The sequence below is a fragment of the Eucyclogobius newberryi genome, unplaced genomic scaffold, assembly GCF_026437365.1.
Source record: "Eucyclogobius newberryi isolate DKJ021-1_F unplaced genomic scaffold, fEucNew1.0.hap1 SCAF_20, whole genome shotgun sequence".
NCBI lineage: Eukaryota > Metazoa > Chordata > Actinopteri > Gobiiformes > Gobiidae > Eucyclogobius > Eucyclogobius newberryi.
In genome coordinates this window covers 13,417,934-13,443,369 of record NW_027315835.1, presented here as the reverse complement: position 1 = coordinate 13,443,369, position 25,436 = coordinate 13,417,934, and the positions used below count along the sequence as shown (strand labels likewise).

General features: G+C 40.1%; 1 protein-coding gene across 1 annotated transcript in view; it reads left to right on the top strand.

Moving 5' to 3' along the window:
• Positions 1 to 25,436, top strand: part of LOC140369100 (corticotropin-releasing factor receptor 1-like) — a 68,359-nt gene that overhangs the window by 32,279 nt on the left and 10,644 nt on the right. The window contains exons 6-10 of the mRNA XM_072456345.1: positions 6,740 to 6,846; positions 11,589 to 11,709; positions 15,051 to 15,204; positions 20,678 to 20,738; positions 21,675 to 21,747. Of these exons, the coding sequence (XP_072312446.1) occupies positions 6,740 to 6,846; positions 11,589 to 11,709; positions 15,051 to 15,204; positions 20,678 to 20,738; positions 21,675 to 21,747 (516 nt within the window). The remainder of the gene's footprint in view (positions 1 to 6,739; positions 6,847 to 11,588; positions 11,710 to 15,050; positions 15,205 to 20,677; positions 20,739 to 21,674; positions 21,748 to 25,436) is intronic.

Sequence of the window (25,436 nt, the reverse complement as noted above, 5' to 3'; positions counted from 1 at the left end):
GGCCACAGCGAATGTGTGTTATAATCAAAGCTAAAGGTTGTCCTAACAAATATTAGCGCCAGTGCTCCTTTTTTCTGTGGTGACAGGCAGTGTAGTTACTCATGTAAAACTAAACATTCATAAGAGCTTTAGTAATAACTTAACATCCAGACAAACATGGGAGTATAATAATAATTTGAAGAGAAGATACCGGAAGCTGTTATTTGATTTGATTGTGGGTATCGAACGATCAGTGGTATCTGTAGTGTGTAAGTGAGTGAAATATGTATTTGCTAATGTGTATCTGAAAGCAGAACTAAACAGAATGCCTCAAAACAAAAATCCGGAGCATAGAGCACTGCCTTCTCTTCAGGAGCAGCCACGAGCAGACAGAACCACGAGCAGATCCACGAGGCCGATAGATCAGCCCACTACAAGTCAATGATGTGAATTATCATCAAATTCTCCTCAACGCTGCAGATTTTAAATTTGCTTTCTTTTTTGGGGGACGTGACGAATGACATTTGCTTCCATTTCCTCACACTTAATTAATGATCAATATCCAATTAAATGGAAAAATGAGGACAAATGCAGAATATTTATCTGAATAGTGCAAAAAATAGACATTTTCCCCTTATTTTAATAATATTATCAATACCAACCTCATAATAATAATCATCATCAAGGCCTAAATTGAGCCATAGTGCTTTTAAGGTCACTTAAAGAAGCTCATTAGGCTATATTTAGACATTGCCTCGACATTATCATTGTTTTATGTTCAACCGAATCACCAAAGCAAGTTCCAAGACAATGCAATGTACATTATATTATAAGTTATTTGGAGAATATAGCTATCAAGAATAAACAAGTATGATGAAAGGACTAATGTATTCATTTTTGCCGCAAGGAATATTTGCAATATTTTGGATGAGACTGTTGTTTTGTATTATTTGTTAAATATTTCAGATTCACTTTTGGCTTTTACTATGGCAAGTGCCCCCTGCAGATTTATTTCCTGTGATGTCATCAAGTCCACCTGTTCTGTCCAAAGCTGAAAGAGCAAAGAGCGAGTTTGTGAACGTCTCAAGTCCATTCTCACCCACAAGTCTGTGCTTCGATGTACACGAGGTTAAGGATTGAGAAACGGTCATGCACTTTTAAAAAGGACGTGGACGCTCAGCAGAAGATATAGCTTTGTTTGTGCATATCACCCTCGGTTACCCAGACATTAGACAATCGACCGCTTGACTCCTCACACGTCGTCCACCCTGCCATGTGCTGTCCTTATGATCCCACTTATCTGAGAAACAAATAAAGAGGGCTTCAGGTTTTCAGCATGTGATGTTTTCTGTTGATCTGCAGGGTAATAGCAGAATGCTTGTTGATTAAATTACTTTCTTTTCTTTGTTTGGATTTAGTAAAAACTTGCATAATTTGGAGAGTAGACTAGAGTAGTAGAGGAGAGGAGAGTAAATACTGAGCAACAAGTTGCTCAGTATTTAAGCAAGTTCTGTTCTGTAAATATGGCTATTCCCCTTTGTCATTTTCTTGCCAAGTTGATCCCTAATGATGTCAGTCCAGGGAGTGAACAGAACCAGGCAAAAATAAATTCATACAGGGAAAAAACAATGAGAAAAAATGAGAAAACCTCTCTTTTTCGTGGGTACACTATAAAAAGCAAAATGCAGATTAAACAAACAAACAAACAAACAAACAAACAAGCAGCACATGGTATCATTATAAAACACCAATAAAACATTCAACAAAATTAACAAGTCAATCAAATTAACAAATACATAAAAACACACACTCACACATACACAATGAGACAAAATCATACAAATCAAGAGCACCAGCATTGCACTGTGGGTAGTTCTTAACCAGTGCTTTAAAATCATTAAATGGCAAAAAATGATTTAACTTAAAAGGTCTCTGTGTTTTGTTCCATGGGCAGGAAGCAAAGTTGTTTAAGGCCTTTTTTCCTGACTCTGTGTTGACACAATGGGATTGTAAAATAATCTCAAATGGTGAATCTGATCATATAAACAGCAAACGTGATAATCAGGCAATAATTATGCCAACAAGTGCCTGATAAACAAAAGCTGTTCTGATCTTTCCATCCACAGTGGTGAGTTCTGATCCTTCTCCTGTGATGAACCTCAGAGATGAAGGATAAACCGAGTCCAGAGGTTTTAACACAATGCATATAATATCACCATAATCTAGAACTGAAAGAAATGTAGCCGTGATTAACTCCCAATACAATTAAAAGGAATATGCTTTTTATTTCTAAAGAAGAACGACAATCTGGCTTTAAGATTATTTGTCTGCTCTTATGTGATTGATGAGAGTGTTTATCATCGATCCTGATGTATCAATGGTATTTGTAGTAGGTACTTGTTCAATCATATTAACATCGAGTGTAAGAATAGATTGATTTTTGTGTCTTTTGTGTCTTTTGGAGAGCAGCATACACTTTGTTTGATTTGAATTCATGGTTTTGAATGAACACCATTTTGTTGGATACCCCGGATACAGCAGAAGGGTTTGTTTTAGCTTCTTTTAGTGTCATATATTTTTGACATTTGTACTTTCATCTGAAACTACAAAGAGGTGCTCCACTGAAGAAATGTCATGATATGTCATTTTAAACCTTTTGGGGATTTGAAGTTTGCTCCACGGAGAATGCAATGTTTTTGAGCCTCTTGAAGTTAAATCCAGCTTTTACACACAGTTGCAGTTGTCCGGCATTTTGAAAGAAATGATTGGGAAGCAATGTTATCAACTCATAACTTTTAAATTCTGACGCTCAAGTCTTTTAAATCCCGTCCTGGTCTGAACTCTTTTTAGTCGAATTTTCCCAGTTGAGGTGCTTGTTTAGCAAACAACTGTTCCAGACAAGTTCAGTCCTTGTCTGAGCCAAATGAGCTCAAGTCACATGAAATGAGCTCCAGAACACGTCCAAAATACTGTCTTTTTTGTATTTTACCTATAGATCTGTGACTTCTTACGTATAATTTTAGCGATACTTTGTTACTAATTTATGTAAGATAAGATAAGATAAGACAAGATATTCCTTTATTGTCCCACATGGGGAAATTTCATTGATGCAACGCAGGAAGATACAGAGGTAGATACAGAAGAAAAGAACAGATCACTTATAGGAAGTCTGAAAAACACTTTCAGTAGAAGATCTCTTATAAACAAAAACTCCTATAGACAAAACCTCCCATTACCCAACAAGGGATGGAGGGGAAAAATAATAAAGATAAAAATAAACAAATACATAAATACATAAATACCATTGCATGTGATCACGACAGTAATTGCACATGAATATGTGTCACGACGACACATGGATTGCACATGAATTTCACAGTAATTGCACATAATCTATATCTTAATCTATATCTTAATTAAGCTATATATTTATAAAAAAAATACCCAGGTATACATATTAGTATTGATACTGTACATTAACCTGAAAAATATATATATTATAGGACAGACGGAATAGTTTTACAATGTGAAAAAACATGTTCATTGTATAAGACAACATAGTATGGCATATTAAAACTTCTTTTTCTGTCAATTCTGTGAGTAGAATCTCATAAATGAATCCAATCCAATGACCTGCTTTGAGTCCAGACCACGTCTCAAAAAATAAGCAAACTTGTGTCCTGAAATGACAAGCAGAAAAGTTCCAACCATGCTGGAATTCAAAACTTTCTCAGACATAAGTATTCCGCTGTCACTCCAGAGCGCACGGTGCTTTTTAAGAAGACGTGGCGAGTTTCAAGCCAAAGAAAGGAACAAATTAAATATCAATGGCGTAAACAATCTCAAACGCATCTCACAGCTGTAATCGTTTGTACACTATAGATTTCTGAGTGTTAGGAAACATTGATTTGGAAAGACTTTCGTACATTCTGAAGGAACTGATGTCAGATCGATCTCCGGCTGAAGATAAATTTAGTGTCTGACCTTTTAAAATGTGCTCGAGATTTTCCCGATTGTGCCACTGAAATAAATCACTCTGCAGTTGTTGTGTGCCGTGATTGACGTCGGCATGGAGACAGACTTGTGAGATGGCGGTGAGTGGGGGCTGGAAGCTCTTTCAAGTTAGAATAATGCGACTTTCCCGCTGGGAGTGGATCAAGTGCTTTGGTTTTGCTTGTGTACAATTAAATCTTCCATTTCCTCTCGAGATTCACTCAAGGTTATTTCTCCAGTGAAGATTGTTTCAACAGGATGGAAAACTAGTTAGGCTTGATTTTTTTCATTTCTTGCCCGACTGTTTTGCAATGCTAGCAGCCAGTGGTGGGCGGGGCTTATGTAGTGCTGCAGTGAAATGAAGAAAACATTTTAGACTTGATCAACAAGGGTCATTATGTGGACTTAGTAGCTCAAGAATGCATTTTAAAAAATCTTGCTAACAACAAGAAAATAACTTAGTAATAAACTCAAAATTATAATACAATAATAATAACAAAATGTATACTTTTTTATTTTAATTTAGCTCATTTTGTTTTGAAAGAAATAACAATAGATTCAGTTACTTCTGTTGAACTAGCTTGGACTTGGTTTAACAACTTAATGTGCACATATTTTATTTACTTTATTTATTTTTTATTTTATTTTCCATTCTCATTCACCCATTCAAAGTTATATATAGTGATTTGTGCATATTTGATTAATCTTGTCAAGGTGCCATTGCTCTGGCCGTCCCCGTTTCACCCATGCCCAGATTCAACACCACTGCTCTTTTTAACATTTTTCACAAACAATGAACATGCTCTGGATTCAGCAGTGTCGTGTAACCATTTAGCACAAGGAGCAGGTGGAAAACCGCAGAACACGGAAGTGAGTGTGTCTTTTTTAGATCAACATTACAATTTAAAATGTCCAAAATATAATAAAATAATCCACGTGTGTCGTATATTAGAACGCTACAGCCGACAAAAGAAGGTCTTCTTTAGTATCTGTGACTTTTGCTTTTGTACTTAAACAATTGGTACTTAAAGAGGCACTATGTAACTTTAGTGGCAGAGGGTAGAATGTTCCACAGTGTTGCATTAAACTTGCCTCACCAAGTTACACGTCAGATCTATGGAGAGCTGTGTTGCATGATATTTAAGCCAGTTTTAATCGTACACATATTTTTTGCATGTCGTTATTTAAGTATATTTTTTGCATGTCGTTATTTAAGTATATTTTTTCCTGTTATTATTATTCATAATAATAATAATTTGATATTGCACCTTAACACTGAAGCAAGTTCCTAGTTTTGATTTTCTGTTCTGACAATGGCAATAAAACCTCCTGATTCAGTTACATCGTACACCTTTAATAATCAAGTGCACTTTTTTTGTTACTGAACTTTTTCTCGTGTATTTGTGATCGTTCTACAGAAATTGAGTACGTTGTCCACGACTGGTCATATTCCATCTTGTCTGCGCGACGCTCCGAGCCCAATTTGCCTGCCCTGTTTCACCCCCAATTTGCCCGTCCGCCTTCTGAACCATGATTCCTTTCACGAGGTGACAAAACTAATGAGCATGTGGAAGACCAAGCCGACCGTGTGATCAGTCTGGTAGATTTGGAGTGGAGGATTTGGGTTGGCGTATCAAATATAGCGAACGGGGAAGTGATGACGTGCGTCCGGGTGCCAGGGGATTAAAAAGATGTCTGCCTTTAATCTCGGAGGGAACGCCAGCAGGTTACATAAATCCATTTACGGCGCAGATTACTCGTGCTTGTGAGGCGAGGCAAGCGGATCACAATGGATATCTGTGGATGTGTTGCTATGATTTGCTCTGAGAAGATGATTTGGTGTTCTTCTCACAAAAACATTTGGCTCAGTCGCCGTAGGAGTTAATTCGGCAAAATTAATAGAGAAATGGAGTAAAGAGGATTTTCTTTCTTGTATCGGCAATTCAGACAATGTTGTTTTTGTAAATTAGACCAAACCTCAAAGATTATAACCGTTTCTTCTTTTGTGTAGTGTCGTTCTTGTGTCACAGAATTAAAATGCCACTATGAAAAGAAAATATTGATTAATGAACGTAAAATGCATTGATGTAATCCGGGCTCATTTACCCCTTTTTTATAACACTTGCTAATGCTAATTTTTCAACACTGTCCATTGGGCCAATTTAGAGTTGCCAATTTTGCCTAACACATGCATGTCTTTGGACGGTGGGAGGAGTCGGAGAACCCAGACAGAACCCACGGTAACACGGGGAGGACATGTAGACTCCACCCAGAGAGATCATGTGATGTTGGTCTGGTCCAGGAATCGAACCCATGATCTCCTTCTTGGGAGGCAAGAGCGCTAACCGCCTTTGCCACCGTGCACCTTGTGCACGGGCTCATTTACCATCTCCATATCATAATTATAATTTTATACAATACAAATATTATTTTCAACAGTTTCCTTCATAATAATAATTTTAATACTACTTCTGAAAAAATATCATAGAATCTACAACTGCTCAAATTGATATCTAGGTTGGTTAGTATTTACTTATTTTGATACATTTCTTATTTATATTTATTACTACTTATATTTTTCTTGTACATACAGTTCTGTTGACACTATTCAATCATTTATTGCTACTCTATTTGCTCTCTGTTACCAAGATTTTTTTTTTCTATTGTATTTTCTATTGAAGTCATTTCTTTTGCAGATACATAAAGTTAATGTAAGTCTAAGTTTTTTTTGTTTTTTTTTGACAAGCTGACTTTGTTCTTTCTGCAGAAAAAAGGCAAGATGCACTACCAGATTGCGGTCATCATAAACTTCCTGGGCCACTGCATCTCGATGGTGGCACTGCTCATTGCCTTCTTCCTGTTCCTGTGCTTGAGGTGAGTGTCTGTCTCCACTAATCATCCCTCAGACTGCGTTGACGTGACAGTGTTCTCCAAAGCGCTTCACATTCTTATTCAAAACCGTTTGGTCATGGGGTGAATCCTATTCCTATCTCAATCCGGCAGATGCAAAGGAGGTTTAGAAGCCCCGCAAAACTAGGGCATATTTCCCCCCGCAAATGGGAATAATAGTCCACTCTAAGAGGATGTAAAAATACAGAGACAGCTTTGTGGTTAGAACTGCCGAATGAATCACAATCAAATTGAAATCACAAGATGAGTGGTCGTAATTTCATGAAAATAACTAAAACCACATCTAACACTGAAGTTCAGACTCTAATTTTGGATTACATTGTAAGCTGTTTTTTGTTTCTCTCTAATTCTTCTTGCTGTGTTTAAAATGTGCTCCGTGAGTCCTTCTTTTATAATACAGAGCTCAAATCTAAGCACAATCAGATGTTTGTAGGGCTGGGGTCAGACACAATTCCCACATGGTGAGACACGAGATTGTGACCTACGGTTCAGTTCACAATTTAGTATTTATTTTATTTAGCTATGTTTGCTGTCATTGGAGCATTGCTCTTTGGAACTCATCACAGCTAAATAATTCTATGTATATTATGATATATAATCTTGCCCAAGGCAAATGCAAACACATGGAAAAAAATCTCACAAGATCATTTTCTACATATGCGCAATCTTGTGGAAATTTTATCTCACAAGATCTTGTCCCATCCCTTCTGTTATGTATGTCACAGAAATCTCAGTTTATAAATAGTTTTTATTTATTTTACTCCAAAAATGGTCCAGTCCTCCAAGTGGCAGCCGGCTGGGATTCTGCTGAATGTGGACTGGGATTTTCTGACAAACTGAAATAAAGCATGTGTTAACGGGAGAAAGGTCTTAGCGCCCTGGACAGCCGTGGCCGTTATCGACCCCCAGACACCCCGGGGAGTGCGAAAAGCGTGAAAGGCCACAGAAGGGCGTAGTAAATAGAAACTTGACTGAACGTGTTTATGCAGTACTTGTGTTTTTAGGCCACAGAGGTGCCATCTTAGAAAAGGCACTGACATTGAGAGATAAGAGTAAGAGAGTGTTTTTTAAAATGCTGTTTAAACAGGGGATTGCACTGGCATTTATTACTCACCTTCTTCACTTTATGGACCGACTGATATAGAAGCCACTTAAGAGAAGGCAGTGGCTGCCAATGACAAATAGAGAAACCAATGCTGCACTCAAGGCCAAAGTGAGTGAAAGGAAATAAAGTGAGATTCTTGACTGGTGGAAAAGTTCATCCTTGGCTCAAGTCTAATCTAAAAGAGTGTTTGGATCTTATTTTAGCACGCAGCACTCTTGAAACAATTCCAAGGAAAAGTTAGGTGAAGCATGACAAATGCAAAACTTTCTCTGTGAGTGACTTAGCATTGTCTATTTTTGTGATGCCAACTTAAAGGACAATATTACAACAGCAGCCTTCATAACACTGGGGAGGAATAAGCCGTTGTGCAGACTAGAGAGTATAATATGACTCAGACATGAATGAATGAAACCAAATACAGCAACACAATATATCCTCTTTATATGCGTGTTTATAAAGAGACTTTTGTGGCATCTATGATTACAATTATTTCTCAAACCGATTACAAAATTTGTCTATTTGAAAAAAAAAAAAAAAACTTATTTTTAACCTTTATTTATCCAGGTAGATTGATTGAGAACTACAACCTGTAATTATGTCTTTTTTGCCCTTTAAAACCTGGAGCAAAACTTCTAATCTGCAGTAGCTTTTTGAACATGGATCACAAAATGTGAATAATAAATGAAGTCTACTTTTCCTCTGCAGATAAGTATTTTCCAGATATGTAGTTGTTTCAAATGTATCCAATTTTGAGCTACCTTGTGAAGAGTGACATTTTATTATTTATTTTTTTAAGAAAAGAGAAGACAGTGCAAAGTGACACCTATTAATTATTTATTGATTGGTTAATTAATTAATTCATGGTTAGTGAAGGGAGAGGGCTAAGCTCATAATGTGGGTGACAAGAAGCCAGTCTGTCAATGCCCACATCCATTCAATACTGCGGCTATTTTCAAACACACATTCCATTGTGTCCCGGAGACAAGAGATTTACAGCATTGAAAAAACATCAGACTTTCAAGACAAGACAGTAACAAGAAGAAATGCCTACATAATATATTGGTGGTCTAGCATGTGTGGGTGTATTATATCTATATGTATATATATATATATATATATATATATATATATATATATATATATATATATATGTGTGTATATATTCATGATTCATAATTATCTCATTTTCTGCTCGCCTTTCCGAGATTAACTACAAAGATCTCATAGTTGAATGGCCCGCGTGGTAAAAGGATTAGCGCTAACGTTTTCTGTCATTCATGTGTTCTTCATTAATGCGCAGATTCTAATTGACCCTGTCGCCATGGTGTCACACTCAATCTCACCACAGACTACATTAGAAAACGAGTGGCAAATGAACTAACCTTTATTTAATCCAAAATCTAGAAGAATATTATCTGAAAAACGACATGAGTCCATAGTTTAGCATTGAAATGGAGCAGGTCAGAATGGTTCAATTTGCCTTTAAACTGTCCAATTGCAGAGGTTTTGACCTGGTTCATGCTCTCTGTAATGACTGGGCCTATCCACATGGCACACATTTCAACATTTTGTGAAAATAATAAAGGCAGTGGTATTATACAATCACCCAGACTTTTCATGTTATTTGGCTATTTCAAAAACGGTCTCTCACCTTTCAATAAAGCCGATAGATCTAAATATTGGAGAAGGAAGACAACGTTACAAGAAACAAGAAGTTTTAGACCATCCATATCTTTAACCCCGGTGGAATAAAGGGGGAGAAACGACAGAGGAACAAGCCTCCAGTTCACACACTGGACAGCCCACCACTCTGAGCGCTCTGCCAGTCTCCTCCGTCCAACTTACCTTTTATTAAGGACCATACCCTAGTTACACATTAACCAACTACCCCTAAGTGGAAAAGGTCACTGGTACAGGTCACATACAGGACAGCTGGCCCACGCTTTTAATACATTTCAGCACTTTAAACTGTTGACATAGACAGTTGGCAGTGAAGTTAACAAGTTAGTTAGTCCTGTCGTTGCGAAGCGAGTAAGGAATTTCATCTGTTCTCGTCTTTCATGAGAAACTGCTCCGTCTGCAAACAGCTCACACTCTGTTCAAGCATAATATACATGATACATTAGTAAGATAAAATATTTAAATCTAACAAAAGCCGTGTCCTCAATCTAAAATTACGACATCCTCTAATAAGAACCAAACCTACTTAACCATTTTCTAGCATGTGAGATATTCTTATACGAGCTGCTAAAAATGCAAAGAACAGAGTAGTGCTTAATCATGTATGCTACAAGATCCAAAACCTCTCAGATATGGCTTTGTGCTGTAGTGACGCTGCCATTTTAGTTGAAATAGGAAATGTGCAAAAAGCAAAAACATGTAGATGACGTGTTGTGGGTTCCCTGTGGTTCCTCGTCTTTAAGGATTAAAAAAAAAACAACGTATTATTAAACAGGGCAGTAGAGTGGGGAAAGACAGTCAGCAAATAAATGAAGCAGGGGTTTATCTCACCTTTCTGACGTTTCCTCAGCGTCTAGAATAATCGATACCCAGGATACTTATTTATACTAAAACTAGTGTCAAAATTAGATTAGTCTAGTCTAAAAAATATGGTATAAAAATAGTGGACTTTTCCTTAATAGTTTTTAAACCGCATAATAATATAAAAAAGCTACCAATATTTTGTCTTGAAAATAATATTCTCTTACCTTAAAAGAGGGTTTTAAATGGTCCTTGTGTTGTGTCAAACGCTGTATCAAGTATTAATCATTGTTCTTTGTATCAGAATCAAGTTTGAAATTGTTTATTGTAACACTAATCTAGGGTGTGTTCTGTGACAACTCCAGCACATTTTAAAAGTGAACCATAATAAACACAAGAATATGAATGTATGCATGCAATAAACCTAAAACTACTCAGCTAAATCCTGAAAATTAAATAATACCTAGAGCAACGTTTTGTTGCGCCTGTTTGCAGACTTCTCACTTTTCATTTGACTAAAGGCCAGTGATATCATGCCATCTGTTGCAAAGCAGGCTCGGAGACTGGCAGATTAAACTGATTATGCTGCCATTTTGACTACATTTCATATGAAGTACACTAAGAACGTTGTGTTTTTGCCCACATATGTTTTCTCTACAGGAACTGAAAATATTATGATCAGATAAGACTTTTATGAAAAGTTGGCAAAATAATAATTGCATGGACTTTAGTTGCATTAAAAACAATTAAGTCCTTTTGAGTTACTCTGGGACTGTGTACATTTTATTGGAAACATTTTTGAATGGAAAACATTTAGCCTCTGCCATTATTTACAGCTCAAAATTTGATCTTTCACCCACAGATCTCATTTGGTTTCGTCTCGTTCTTAACTAATCAAATCACTGCACTAATAATAAATACGTTATGTATGTTTTGAATGGGTTAAGGTCCTCAAAAAGTCCTTCAAAAACAGAAAGAAGTGATGTCACTGAAACCCATGAATAGGCCATACTTGACCCATGAACCATGAGATCAATACTTCTAAACATAGCATGAAGTCACCGCAGTAAGAAACCCGAGAATTTGTGTATATATGTTAATCCTGGTTTGGTTCTCACAGGAGCATTCGCTGTTTGAGAAACATCATCCACTGGAACCTCATCACGGCCTTTATTCTGAGGAACGCTACCTGGTTCATCATGCAGCTGACGATGAGTCCCGAGGTGCACGAGAGCAATGTGGTATGTCGCCCCAACCCGTATTTGGTTACACAGGAAGGAAGGAAGCAAGAAACATGACTTTTCTTACAATATCCCATTTTACGGCATGACAATGGGCTACTGTATTTGAACCAAGCCCGGCTTTATGTTATGTCATGTTACCTGCCATTGTAAGTCTGCTCCAAGCAGGTTAAAAATTAAAAAGGGTGTTGTTGTCAGTCATTCATTGCAGGATACAAGGAAAACCTATTTGATATACATAAGATCCGATATACAGGGCATAATGTACAATATCATTGTACATTTTAAGGAGGTCAGGACATTTAAATTGTGTATATACTGACACTTAATATAGTATATCAAGGTCAACAATGCAATTTTTTTTAATATGATGATATTATCTATCAACCAAATCATGAAGTTGAAGTGATATTTTAGGTAAATGGACAGATCTTTATTAGCAAAGCAACAAATGTATAATTTTAGTCGACTAAAGGAATCAGAATAAGACTCAGACTCAGAAGCCATTATAGCCATTGTCAGTGAACAAAATTCACAGGCTAGGAACTCGCTTTGGTGACTCTGTGCAACATACAACAATGAACAATGACCAAATCAAGATATATATCAAATAAGGCATGCATTAAATAAAAGCAATTTAAAAAGAGTTGAGGGAAAGAAACTGTTCTTGTTTGAGGGCAGTGGCTCAAATAGTCCGTGTCCAGGGTGAGAAGGGTCAGCTGTGATCTGACCTGCAAATCCTTGGTTGGCATTCCCTGTGCATCGATTAATTGACTGAAAAGGGTTGTGGCTTTGACAAAAGCGCTCAAAAATTATTAGAATCTGACTATCAAGGGATGCAATGATGATTTTTTCTGAAGAACAAAAACAAAACAAAAAAAATATTAATTTATAGTATGTCTTCACCGTTCAAATGTAGCAAGTTGAGCCTTTAGGGAGGTGTTTTCTTGATTCTTTGTGAGAGTTTCACAATTAAAACGTGCTGTCAAACATGAAAAGTGGTAACAACTTGGAGCTCAGCGCCCAGAAGACAGTGGAGATGATTGTGGATTTCAAGAAAGTCACAGCCCCCTGAGCCCCCCCTCACTATCACAGACTCCCCCAACACCACCGTGGATTCCCTCTGCTTCCTCGGCACCACCATCACCCGGGACCTCAAGTGGGAGCCCTCCATCAGCTCCCTCAGCAGAGGATGTACTTCCTGCGGCAGCTGAGGAAATCCAAGCTGCCATCCTGAGTCCATCCTCACCTCCTCCATCACCGTGTGGTACGCTGGAGCCACAGCCAGGGACAAACAGGGACAAACTTCCCACCACAAGAACAGTTTCTTTCCCTCTGCCATTAGACTCATGAACACTTCATAGCACCTTAATAACTTCTGTGACATAATTCATGTAAATCCCTCCTACCCACTAATATTCTGATGTTGTTGTACATTTATTATATTTAAATCACTCTTAAAATCCCTTTTTTACTATTATCATTATTATTATTATACTACACTGTTTTATGTTGAACCTTTACGCTGAAGCAAGTTCCTAGTTTGTGAATTATTCACCAACAATAGCAAAAACTGATTCTGATTCTGGAGCAGTGAGTACAAAGAGTAATAAATAACTTAAACCAACAACAAAATCTTTATACGTGCAGATAAAACGTTCCAGATTTTCTCAAAAGCAAAAGCAACTGACTCTATGCTTTCTCCTTTATACTGTGATTTTGTTGGCTAATAAAAAACTTGGTCGAGTAAGTTGTAATCAATCAGTTAAAAAAAATGTAACTGAAGGAAAATGACTTAAGACAGACAACAGCCATTGGCCCATTTAAAAATGTGTTATTAAAAAAGGCTTATCTGAGAAATGTAGTCGCAAGTGGAGCAACATGGATTTTAAGGAATCAGGACGCCTGTTCCTTTACTTATTAAATACTCTTAATAAAAGATACCCACTTTTAAGAATCAATATTTCAGCACAAGGTGAGGTGAGGTGAGCTGGCAGTGTCAGTCTGAGGTATGTGTAAACACTAATGCGAATATGTTGAATGAATTATGGCCTTGATACATCTGTGATTTTAAAATGTACAGAAGCCCATTTTAACAGAAAGTTGCCATTTGATCTGAATATAAATCAGATTTACCAATATTACCCTATTTTATTTTCCTTTACAAGCAAGTGGTGGTAATTATTAAACCTTCAGCATGCCTTTGCCGAAACCTTAAAAATAGAGACTTGGTATTCATAGAGTGTGATCAGAGCCTGCATTTAATGTTATGTTATTGTAACCATCAGTTGTAGCTCTGGCAAAAACATCGGGTTTTTTAGTGTAATGAAGAGACCACCTTCACTTAAGTGCATTGCCATTCGCTTAAAACATAACTGAGGAAAAAATGAATAATAAATCACACTAATGAATCGTAACAACATAATCTGCCTATGTCATGGAATTAGACATACACCCGATGCTATTCCTTAACACATTGAGAACACAATTCAACTTAGAATATGAAACGACACAGAAACATCAGACATTTGTGTGGCATGCATGGGAGAAAACGCGGGGACTGTGTCAGCCAGGCCGTTGTAAGGAGCCTGGCTGACCCTCCTGCGTCTCACCCCCGCGTCTCACCTCGTTTTTTCCCATGCTGGTTGGTTTTATTAGATATTCTGGAATAGGCGGGTCACATTTCTCATTGGTCAGCCTCACATCAAGGCACTTGGTATTTTTCCGTAGAGATCAAGCCTTGGGTAAACATTACCCAGACTCCTCTGGGTTATCACCCCCCCTAGGGTAAACATCCTTTGGACCATCTTTACGACCCCTTCACAAATGCAGTTTGTCACACACCCGTTCTTCTCTTAGACTAATGATGCAGATAAAATATCACTATTATGCAGATAAAATACATCACAGAAATATACTCATATATTCACATTTTATCACAGCCTATAATTAAAAGACTCATCCACAGAAAATGTGTACGGTGTTACTTTACGACCTGCAATAACGTCCGTGTTGTTTCGACCACGTTTGATGGAGCCTGCACTGTAGCCCAAGAAAACCCCACAAGAGTTTTAATCACGGATTTCACTTTCACTTACCTGCATTTATTAATCATAATTGCCATAATTATAATCACAGCCAAGGTTAGGGTCTTTTAGAAAGCTTCTCAGGGGACTAAGTTTCACCCTTATACTGGCTCTGCACAATTTTAGGACCTGTCTACATGTCACACCGACTCACATCTGCTATGATAAAGCTCAAATATGGGCTATTTCTTTCACCTGTTGTGTCCCACTGGGCTTCCTGTGACCCCAGTAACAATGAACATATTCTCTTTGTAGATCTGGTGCCGCATGGTCATTGCCTCCTTCAATTATTTCCACTCCACTAATTTCTTTTGGATGTTTGGTGAGGGATGTTACCTCCACACGGCCATCGTCCTGACCTACTCCACTGACAAGCTGCGCAAATGGATGTTCATCTGCATTGGCTGGTGTATGTACTTCCTTTATGTTTTTTTGTTATTTCTGTGTCGAGTAATATAGGTCTGTAGATACTTTAAGTGCAGTCAGTCAGTTAGGTGTAGCTGCTGCTGTAGTTAACAATTCATCAAGTATTGTATCTTTTGAATGTGTAAAAGACCTTCAAAAACTGAATGCACAAAGTTCAACCCTGAAGCAATAGTCACAATACTTTCCACACCACTTAGAAAGGAGACAATTGAAATATTTATTTAGCTTTTTGTTAAGACGAATCAAACTTTCAGATTTAAAAGGTAAATCTTTGATCTCGAGGTATGATTTATACATATGGTTCATAATATAAATCAGATTAGCACAAAACATTACTATAAAATTATAATAATACTTTCGACAGCACATAAATAACTGTTTCAAATAATTGTGATTTCAAATGAGACCAAAACAGTTGACGACATGTATAATACATTTATAATGGAGCAGCTTTACTAAATATGCACTAAAGCCGTTTATTGGAACATCTCTTAATCTTATTCCAGTCCTTCACATTATTAGATTTACCGAAAACAGTTGACACGGTGCAAAGAGGCCTCTCTAAGTCTGAGATGCCATGGAGCTACGTTTATGGTGGGTTTTGCTCACAGTGACAGCTGGGATATGCATTGGCGTGGCGAGTTCCCCCTTTTCACACTGTCAAAGTAAACTATGTGGTTTTGAGTTTAGCTGTATTGTGCCAGCTGGATTACATTTCCCCAGGGCAGCATGGAGCCTCAACTGTGAAGACAGAATGGCAGCATATTTCTGAAGTGAAAAAGATCGAGTTTTATGTGCTTGACTGAGGCTATCGGCTATCGGAGTGGAGATGTTAACAGGAGAGGCTTTGTATTTATTTTGATAGTAAGGAATACTTAATACTCAATGCCTCAAAGGAACATCTTTATATTTTATGTATATATTTTAGATAATCAAAAGTAATTTTCAACACAAAATAATACATTTCTCAAATATTATAATGTGTTTTTCCATCCATCCATCCATCCATCCATCCATCTTCTGCCGCTTTATCCGGGGCCGGGTCGCGGGGGCAGCAGTCTGAGCAGGGACTCCCAGACTTCCTTCTCCCCAGACACTTCCTCTAACTCCTCCGGGGGGATCCCGAGGCGTTCCCAGGCCAGCCGAGAGACATAGTCTCTCCAGCGTGTCCTGGGTCTTCCCCGGGGCCTCTTCCCGGTGGGACATGCCTGAAACACCTCCCCAGGGAGGCGCCCAGGAGGCATCCGGAACAGATGCCCGAGCCACCTCAGCTGGCTCCTCTCGACGTGGAGGAGCAGCGGCTCTACTCCGAGCTCCCCCCCGTGTGGCCGAGCTCCTCACCTTATCTCTAAGGGAGCGCCCAGCCACCCGGCGGAGGAAACTCATTTCGACCGCTTGTATCCGCGATCTTGTTCTTTCGGTCACTACCCAAAGCTCATGACCATAGGTGAGGTCAGAACGTAGACCGACCGGTAAATAGAGAGCTTTGCCTTTCGGCTCAGCTCCCTCTTTACCACAACGGTCCGATGCAGCGACTGCATCACTGCAGCCGCTGCACCGATCCGCCTGTCGATCTCACGCTCCATCCTTCCCTCACTCGTGAACAAGACCCCGAGATACTTGAACTCCTCCACTTGGGGCAAGGACACCCCACCCACCTGGAGAGGGCAAGCCACCTTTTTCCGGTCGAGAACCATGGCCTCGGATTTGGAGGTGCTGATTCTCATCCCAGCCGCTTCACACTCGGCTGCAAACCGTCCCAGTGCATGTTGCAGGTCCGGGTTTGATGGAGCCATCAGGACAACATCGTCTGCAAACAGCAGAGATGAGATCCTGTGGTCCCCAAACCGGACCCCCTCCGACCCCTGACTGCGCCTAGAAATTCTGTCCATAAAAATTATGAACAGAACCGGTGACACAGGGCAGCCCTGGCGGAGTCCAACATGCACTGGGAACAGGTCTGACTTACTGCCGGCAATGCGAACACAGCTCCTGCTCCGGTCATACAGGGACCGGACAGCCCTGAGCAAAGGGCCCCGGACCCCGTACTCCCGGAGCACCCCCCAAAGGACACCCCGAGGGACACGGTCAAAAGCCTTCTCCAGATCCACAAAGCACATGTGGACTGGTTGGGCAAACTCCCATGAACCCTCGAGCACCCGATGGAGGGTATAGAGCTGGTCCAGTGTTCCACGACCGGGACGAAAACCACCCTGCTCCTCCTGAATCCGAGGTTCGACTATCGGTCGGATTCTCCTCTCCAGTACCTTGGAATAGACCTTACCCGGGAGGCTGAGGAGTGTGATCCCTCTGTAGTTGGAACACACCCTCCGGTCCCCCTTCTTGAACAGAGGGACCACCACCCCGGTCTGCCAGTCCAGAGGCACGGTCCCCGAACGCCACGCGATGTTGCAGAGACGTGTCAACCAAGACAGTCCTACAACATCCAGATACTTTAGGTACTCAGGGCGGATCTCATCCACCCCCGGAGCCCTGCCACCGAGGAGTTTGCGGACAACCTCAGTGACTTCAGCTTGGGTGATGGATGAGCCAGCCTCCGAGTCCCCGGTCTCTACTTCCTCTTCAGAAGACGTGACTGAGGGATTAAGGAGATCCTCAAAGTATTCCTTCCACCGTCCGACGACATCCCCAGTCGAGGTCAGCAGGCCTCCACCCGCACCGTAAACGGTGTTTGTGAGACACTGCTTCCCCTTCCTGAGGCGCCGGACGGTTTGCCAGAATTTCTTTGGTGCCGACCGATAGTCCTCCTCCATGGCCTCCCCGAACTCCTCCCAGGCCCGGGTTTTTGCCTCTGCGGCAGCACGAGCCGCGGCTCGCTTGGCCTGCCGATACCCGTCGATGACCTCCGGAGACCTACAAGCCAGAGTGGCCTGATAGGCCTCCTTCTTTAGTCTGACGGCATCCCTTACTTCCGGTGTCCACTACCGGGTTCGGGGGTTGCCGCCACGACAGGCACCGGAGACCTTGCGACCACAGCTCCGAGCAGCCGCATCAACAATGGAGGCGGAGAACATGGTCCACTCGGACTCAATGTCCCCAGCCTCCCCCGGGACATGGGAGAAGCTCTCCCGGAGGTGCGAGTTGAATACCCTACTGACAGAGGGCTCCACTAGACGTTCCCAACAGACCCTCACAATGCGCTTGGGTCTGCCAAGTCTGTCCGGCTTCCTCCTCCGCCAGCGGATCCAACTCACCACCAGGTGGTGATCGGTTGACAACTCTGCCCCTCTCTTCACCCGAGTGTCCAAGACACGCGGCCGGAGGTCTGATGACACGACAACTAAGTCGATCATTGACCTCCGGCCTAGGGTGTCCTGGTGCCACGTGCACTGATGGACACCCTTGTGCTTGAACATGGTGTTCGTTATGGACAATCCGTGGCTAGCACAGAAGTCCAATAACTGAACACCGCTCGGGTTCAGATCGGGGAAGCCGTTCTTCCCGATCACCCCTCTCCAGGTGTCACTGTCATTGCCCACGTGGGCGTTGAAGTCCCCCAGTAGAACAACGGAGTCCCCGGTCGGTGCACTGTCCAGTACCCCTCCCAAGGACTCCAAGAAGGCCGGGTACTCTGCACTGCTGTTCGGCCCGTAGGCCGCCACAACAGTGAGAGACCTGTCCCCCACCCGAAGGCGGAGGGACGCGACCCTCTCGTTCACCGGGGTAAACTCCAACACGTGGCGGCTGAGCTGAGGGGCTATCAGCAAGCCCACACCAGCCCGCCGCCTCTCCCCGCGGGCAACACCAGAGAAGTGGAGCGTCCAGCCCCTCTCGAGGAGATGGGTTCCAGAGCCCAAACTGTGCGTGGAGGTGAGGCCGACTATATCTAGTCGGTATCGCTCAACCTCCCGCACAAGCTCAGGCTCTTTCCCCCCCAGCGAGGTGACATTCCATGTCCCCAGAGTTAGTCTCTGTGTCTGGAGATCTGGTCGCCGAGGCCCCTGCCGTCGACTGCCGCCCAGATCTCTCTGCACCGGCCCCTTATGGATCCTCCTGCGGGTGGTGGGCCCACGGGAGGGCGGCCCCACGTCGCTCTTTCGGGCTGTGCCCGGCCGGGCCCCGTGGGGTAAGACCCGGCCACCAGGCGCTCGCCATGGAGCACCCATCCCAGGCCTGGCTCCAGGATGGGGCCCCGGTGACGCCGATCCGGGCGACGTGAACTGCCTTGATTGTGTCGTCGTCATAAGAGGCTTCTGAACCGATCTTTGTCTGACCCGTCACCTAGGACCTGTTTGCCTTGGGAGACCCTACCAGGGGCATGAAGCCCCCGACAACATAGCTCCCGGGATCATTCGGGCACTCAAACCCCTCCACCACGTTAAGGTGTCGGTTCAAAATAATGTGTTTTTATTAAAGTATAAAAAAAAAACTGCAGGAAAAATCCAAATGTGTCCTAGAAGTGTTTTTTTGCCCTGTATATCAGTAACTAGTTTTGTTTTTTATTTATAAAAGTATATTTTTATCTTTATTTTTAAATTTTTATTTTTATCTTTTAAACCCCCATCAAGGCTAAACCAGGGCAAAACAAGATTTGAAACAAAACTATCCCTTTAAGTAGTTCTAAGTGAGAGCGAGGAGGCCAAAAAGGTGAAAATTTACATTTAACAAATTAAAGCTATACCAGCAAAGAGGGCAGGGACGCTCCAGTAAAAGCCTGCTGTTTAGGAAATACTACTTTAAGAAGTTTGTTTTACTTATAATACATCTCATAACTTCATAACTGTCATGGCTGGATTTCAAAGACTAATACAAAATCTCTGTGAAAAGTGTTCAATGGGTTTTAATTAAAGATTTAGTTATGGAGCAAGCGTGAATTCCTTTGTGTGATGATGAGTGTAACGATTTGGAATGTCCCCCAAGCAGTGTGGAGTCTCAACTGTGAAGATGAAAAAGCAGCTTCTGATTTAAAAAAAAAGAATAATAATCCAAAACTAGTATTATTTGCTGTTTGAGTTTGAAGATCACAAGTGTGGTTATCACACAGAGACAGCGAAACAGTCTTCTGAGTCACATTTCCTTCTGGTTGGCACCGTCCCAGTGGACATTGACCCCCTGGCTGCATTGTTAGGACAGTCTCAGACAACACCAGACATCGGACACACTTGGCAAAGGTCTTCTCCGTCGTTTATGCCAATTAGACACGAGTAATTGGATTTTCTCTAGCATATTATACTCCTCGAAAGTCAAGTAAATGTATTAATCACTCCACATTATCGTCAAGCAGAGTCCAGCTATTCATCCATTCACAAAAGAATATGGAGGCTCCTCATCATTGTATTGATGTAAAAAATGACTTCTGACAGAGCTTGGCTGGGGCTGGAGGGACGCTGAAGATCCCCCCCAAGGGATAGTTTGGAATTTGAAATGGAGCTCAAAAAGATGAAAGAAAGAAGGAACAAAAATGTGACATCTCCTCTGTTTTTGTTACCCCACAGGTATCCCATTCCCGATTATTGTGGCCTGGGCCATTGGGAAGCTGTACTACGATAATGAGAAGTAAGATGCTGCTTGTTATGACTCGAGTTATTGATTGGGAAAGGGGAGGGGTTGTTCTATCTTTGGCCAAGGAGCAAAAGGACAAAACACAAAGTCAAGCGGTAGCATTATTGAGATGAATGTCTATTAATAACCTCTGTAATCACATTAAGACTGAACAATATTGTAAATTACACATCAGCACGTATTTCCTCAGGATTTGATGGAAGTTGATGGACACTATTATCGTTATATCAATAAGGTGAGGTGAATAAGGTTTACATGTTTGAGTACATTAATTCAAGTCAAAGACCATACAATTTAAATACTGAATGTCCATTATAGTTTACAATTAAATAAAAACATTTGTATTATGAATAATCTATAGATTATTAAATGATGCAGTCCAGCAGCAATGAGTCAGTAATGTTTGTAGTCTTGTGAGTGCAAGCCTATAAAAATGTGCATAAATGACTCGACTTTGACAAACTTTATTGATCCAGGAGGGAAATTCTGTGGATGGTGGCTCAAAAATTCAATATACAGACGGAATAGAATAGTGTTTTTCAAACGCAAAGACATGATTTGTGGAGCCAATTCCAAATAAATAATGATAATGTTTTTCTTGTTGTAAAAACTTTGAATCCTCAATTGAGATGCGTATACAAACCATGAAACAATTATATAATCAAACAAATGAATGTGAACTCAACTTATAATGATAATGATATTTACACAAATTTAAAATATACATATATAACAGAACAAACAGTCACTTACTTGATATTCTTCATTAAAGAATACCATAAGATGATAAAGATGTCTAGGCCCCAGGCGATAAAGCAATCTTTCACGCTGAAAACCCACCGGGGAAATCCCAATTATGAGAAGTGATGATTGACAACATAATCCTCATTTTATTGCAGTTAGTTATGAGTGATTCCTTTGACATTTCAGGTGCTGGTTTGGGAAACGTTCCGGCGTGTACACAGACTACATCTACCAGGGCCCTATGATCCTCGTTCTGGTGGTAAGGGAATAATTTCATTTTATTTTATTCAGGGTATTCCCAAGGCTCTTTACTCATTTTCTCAACCAGACCTTTAATTCTGTTTGTCCAAGTCTTTATATATATAGTATTTATTTTATCTAACCATTATTCAGCCAACATTTTACCTCGTTAACTCTGTTGCTGTAGCATTAGCACACAATTACTCTTCATTTTTTTAGGGCAGATACTGTAGCAGGGGTGAAATGTTCTTGTCTCGTCTCAGTCTTTAAGTTGAGGATGAAAAATGATATCCTAGCACATGTTCCATCTTGTTTGGTCCTTTTAAACATTCACGAGGTCATTTATCATATGCCAAATGAGCTCTTTTCAACACCTTTTTCATGACTCAATAACTGTACTTTTATAAGCTCCACAAAACGTAAACATGAGGCCTTTTATATGAATGGCCAGTGAAGTACCTTAAGTGACCTGCATCGAAATGTATTTGATTAAAGTTTATTTTCCCCCAAGGTGCTTTGACGCAGTTTTCCTGCCGCTGCAAAAATACCAGCCGTAGTGTATTTATTTCAGTTTTTCATCACAACACACTTTAATGACTAGCCCTACTACATTCAAGCACTTATAGGCTCTTGTGTCAGGATTTTCCATATACAGCATGTGTTTTTGTACATACTGCAGTTTTCAGCCTGTCTTGTCGATATCCGACTTCTACAGCTTAGCATTTGTAATACCACAAAGAGGATATTATAACATATCAAGCTCGTCTGCACGACTTCTCTGTCAACATTGTGCCACATCCTGCTGAGAAGCTTGATTTTATCTTCATTCTACAGAGCAGAGATGTTGACAAAAGTTTTTTGTTTTTTTTATTGTATTCCGATAATCATTTGGACCCAAAACATGTCTTTAAAGGTCCCATAACATGCAAAATCGACTTTTCAGAGCTTTTAACCTTCTTACATTGCTATTTGTGCTTCATATATGTACCCAGAGTGTTTTTTTGATTGATTCCCGCAGTTTTTAGCTATATTACAGACTATTTCCTTTCCGCGAATCTCCAAACTGACGGGGGGGGGTAGATGCAAGCACACGTCACCATCCCCCCTCACCCTCCTCCACCCCCCTCTCTCCCTTGGGCGGGGGAGCCAGATCGCTCTTCGCAAGGGTGGGGGCGAATATCAAACCAAGCCGTTTGCATTTCCGGGTTGGTGAGGGGGTCCAAGGTCTGAGTGATATTTCTTAACTATTATGTTAAGGGTGTTGCACAACCTTTATTATTATCAATTATACACTTAGGATAGACTACAAAACGTGAAAAAAGCATGTTATGGCACCTTTAAATGTATTCATTAAGGTTTAATAATGTGCAGAAATATTACTGTATACCCTTGCAACATTATTACATTACAGCAACTTTACATTACAGCTAGGGTACCTGATTTTCAAACCATGGAACTTTGGGGATTTGGATCTTTAAATCTACTTGTCTTTTAAGATAAGATAAGATAAGCCTTTATTTGTCTCACAATGGGGAAATTCCAGTGTTGCAACACAAAGTAGGCACAGAAGTAAAAAACAAAGAACAGATAACTTATAAAAAAACATATTTAAAAAAAACACTCTTGATTGAAAAGCTCTTGTAAAAACCTCTTATATTCTTAATATAGAATAACAAAAAGAATTAAAAAAAATTGACCAATGATTTTGTTCTTACTTTATGTTGGATGAAATCAGCAATTTTGTGAAACCCTGCGCGGCGATTGCAGTTGTAATCTTGGGTTCTACAAAATGAATGTCATAGAAAATATATTTAACAAGCTCTCAAATCCCTTTGGCACATCCTCATTTTCACATGCATGGATTCTTTTGACCACATACACAGCTTTAGAACATTTGTTTCAGATGGAGAAATGAGGACCACCATCATCTTAAAGCCTAATGTCTATTTCTAGCAGGTTTCCAAGAAGATTAAATAATTGATTGAAAATGAGTGTAGTGGTTTGATTTTTGTCCCAAAGTTCTGTTTTTACAATACACTTTAAAGAGGGAAAACAAAATGTACTAATTTATAAGAAAAAAAGTTAGGTAATACTGCTTAAGTTTGTTCCATTTTCATTTTCGGATGGGTTTTTATAACAGACGATGTATAGTTTTTTTGCATATCTTTTAAACAACATTCACAAAATTAGGAATACTTCTACACAGACATGCCCTTCTCAAATTCTAATGGGGTATACAAGGAGTGCACAATGTTACAGATTCTATACATTTTGGAAGTTAGCCAAGAGTTTTTTGTGATATGAAAAATGTCTTCCACTTTTCATGCTGGACAGTCAAAGCGCCCACACTTACTCTACCACTCAACAGATCCAGCTATTTCTGTGCTTTTTGACCATTGTGGTCGTACTCCACTGCCAAAATGACCTTCCCGTCCACTGTCAGCAACGCCATTTTCTTTTTTTAGATCCAGCTATTTCTGTTCTTTTTGACCATTGTGGTCGTGGTACTCCACTGCCAAAATGACCTTCCCGTCCACTGTCAGCAACGCCATTTTCTTTTTTTTTTAAATCTTTTTATCTTCTCTTTCTTAGTGAAAAAATAATCTCCTTGAGAGCCTCTTAATGTTTCTGCCTCTCCTGCTTTGTTCTCTGCAAAAGCTCAGATCTGCCTCCTTGAACACGTCGTGCATGGTTCAAACAGGGCTGCGTCTTGTTGTTGAGCTGTGGGACTCAGACTATGGGGGTAACTAGTGGTCCGAAAGCTTCAGGTGGGCTTTTTTTTTTGTCGTTTAGATGTTTTAGTCTCTATTTAAGATTTAATTATCTTGTTTAGAAATCGGATAAAATATTGTCCTTAGGGTTTTGCCTTTGTCCTACTTTTTTGTCTGTTTTAAGGGTGAAACATTTATGATGATGGGCTTGTCTCCAAGGAGATGTTATTGCTTTACTTGGAATGTTCCATATGGCTTTAAACTCATCTATTTTCATGGAGACGATAGGCCAAGTAACATGTGTAAGTCACATCTGTTCACAGGAAGAATGCATGTTTTTCAAGGTACTGTTAAGAATAAATTATTAAAGTTTAGTGGTTTCTAAAACATGATTTAGTTCTAAGTGATTGCATTTGAATAGTATTTAAATCTGGTTTAGGCGTTTAATGTATCCAACAACTTTCTGGTCGAGACCCTTTAAAAAATAAATAAATATGGAACTGAAGGGAAATATGGATTGATATAAACAAATTATCATTCAGATTGGGGAAAATGTTTATAGTGTTGGCTAAATAATGCTAAAATTGAAATTAAGTTGGATGAAAACAAACATGTAAGTAGATAATAAAATTCAATTTTTTGGAGTAATAATAGATCAAAAAAATCAACTGTAAATCACACATTAGTCATGTTCAGAGGAAAGTCTCAAGAATTATGAAAAAACAAACAAACAGATTATAATAAACAAATATAGCCGCAAGCGGCAATGATCGGCCCTCGCCACGCCGCCGCCACGCCGCAAGAGGAGGGGGCGCCCCAATTGTCCTTTTAGTACACCTACTGCTGAATCTGTGACGCTGTCACATCTTCTCCCCTTTGTTTTACCATCAAAAAGCAATTTTATTTTGAATTCTTGGCAAAATGTGCGGATTTGCCGCACAGACACCGTGACTCTTTGAATAAAAATGTGGATAAATTTTGATGGTCCACCCCTGAA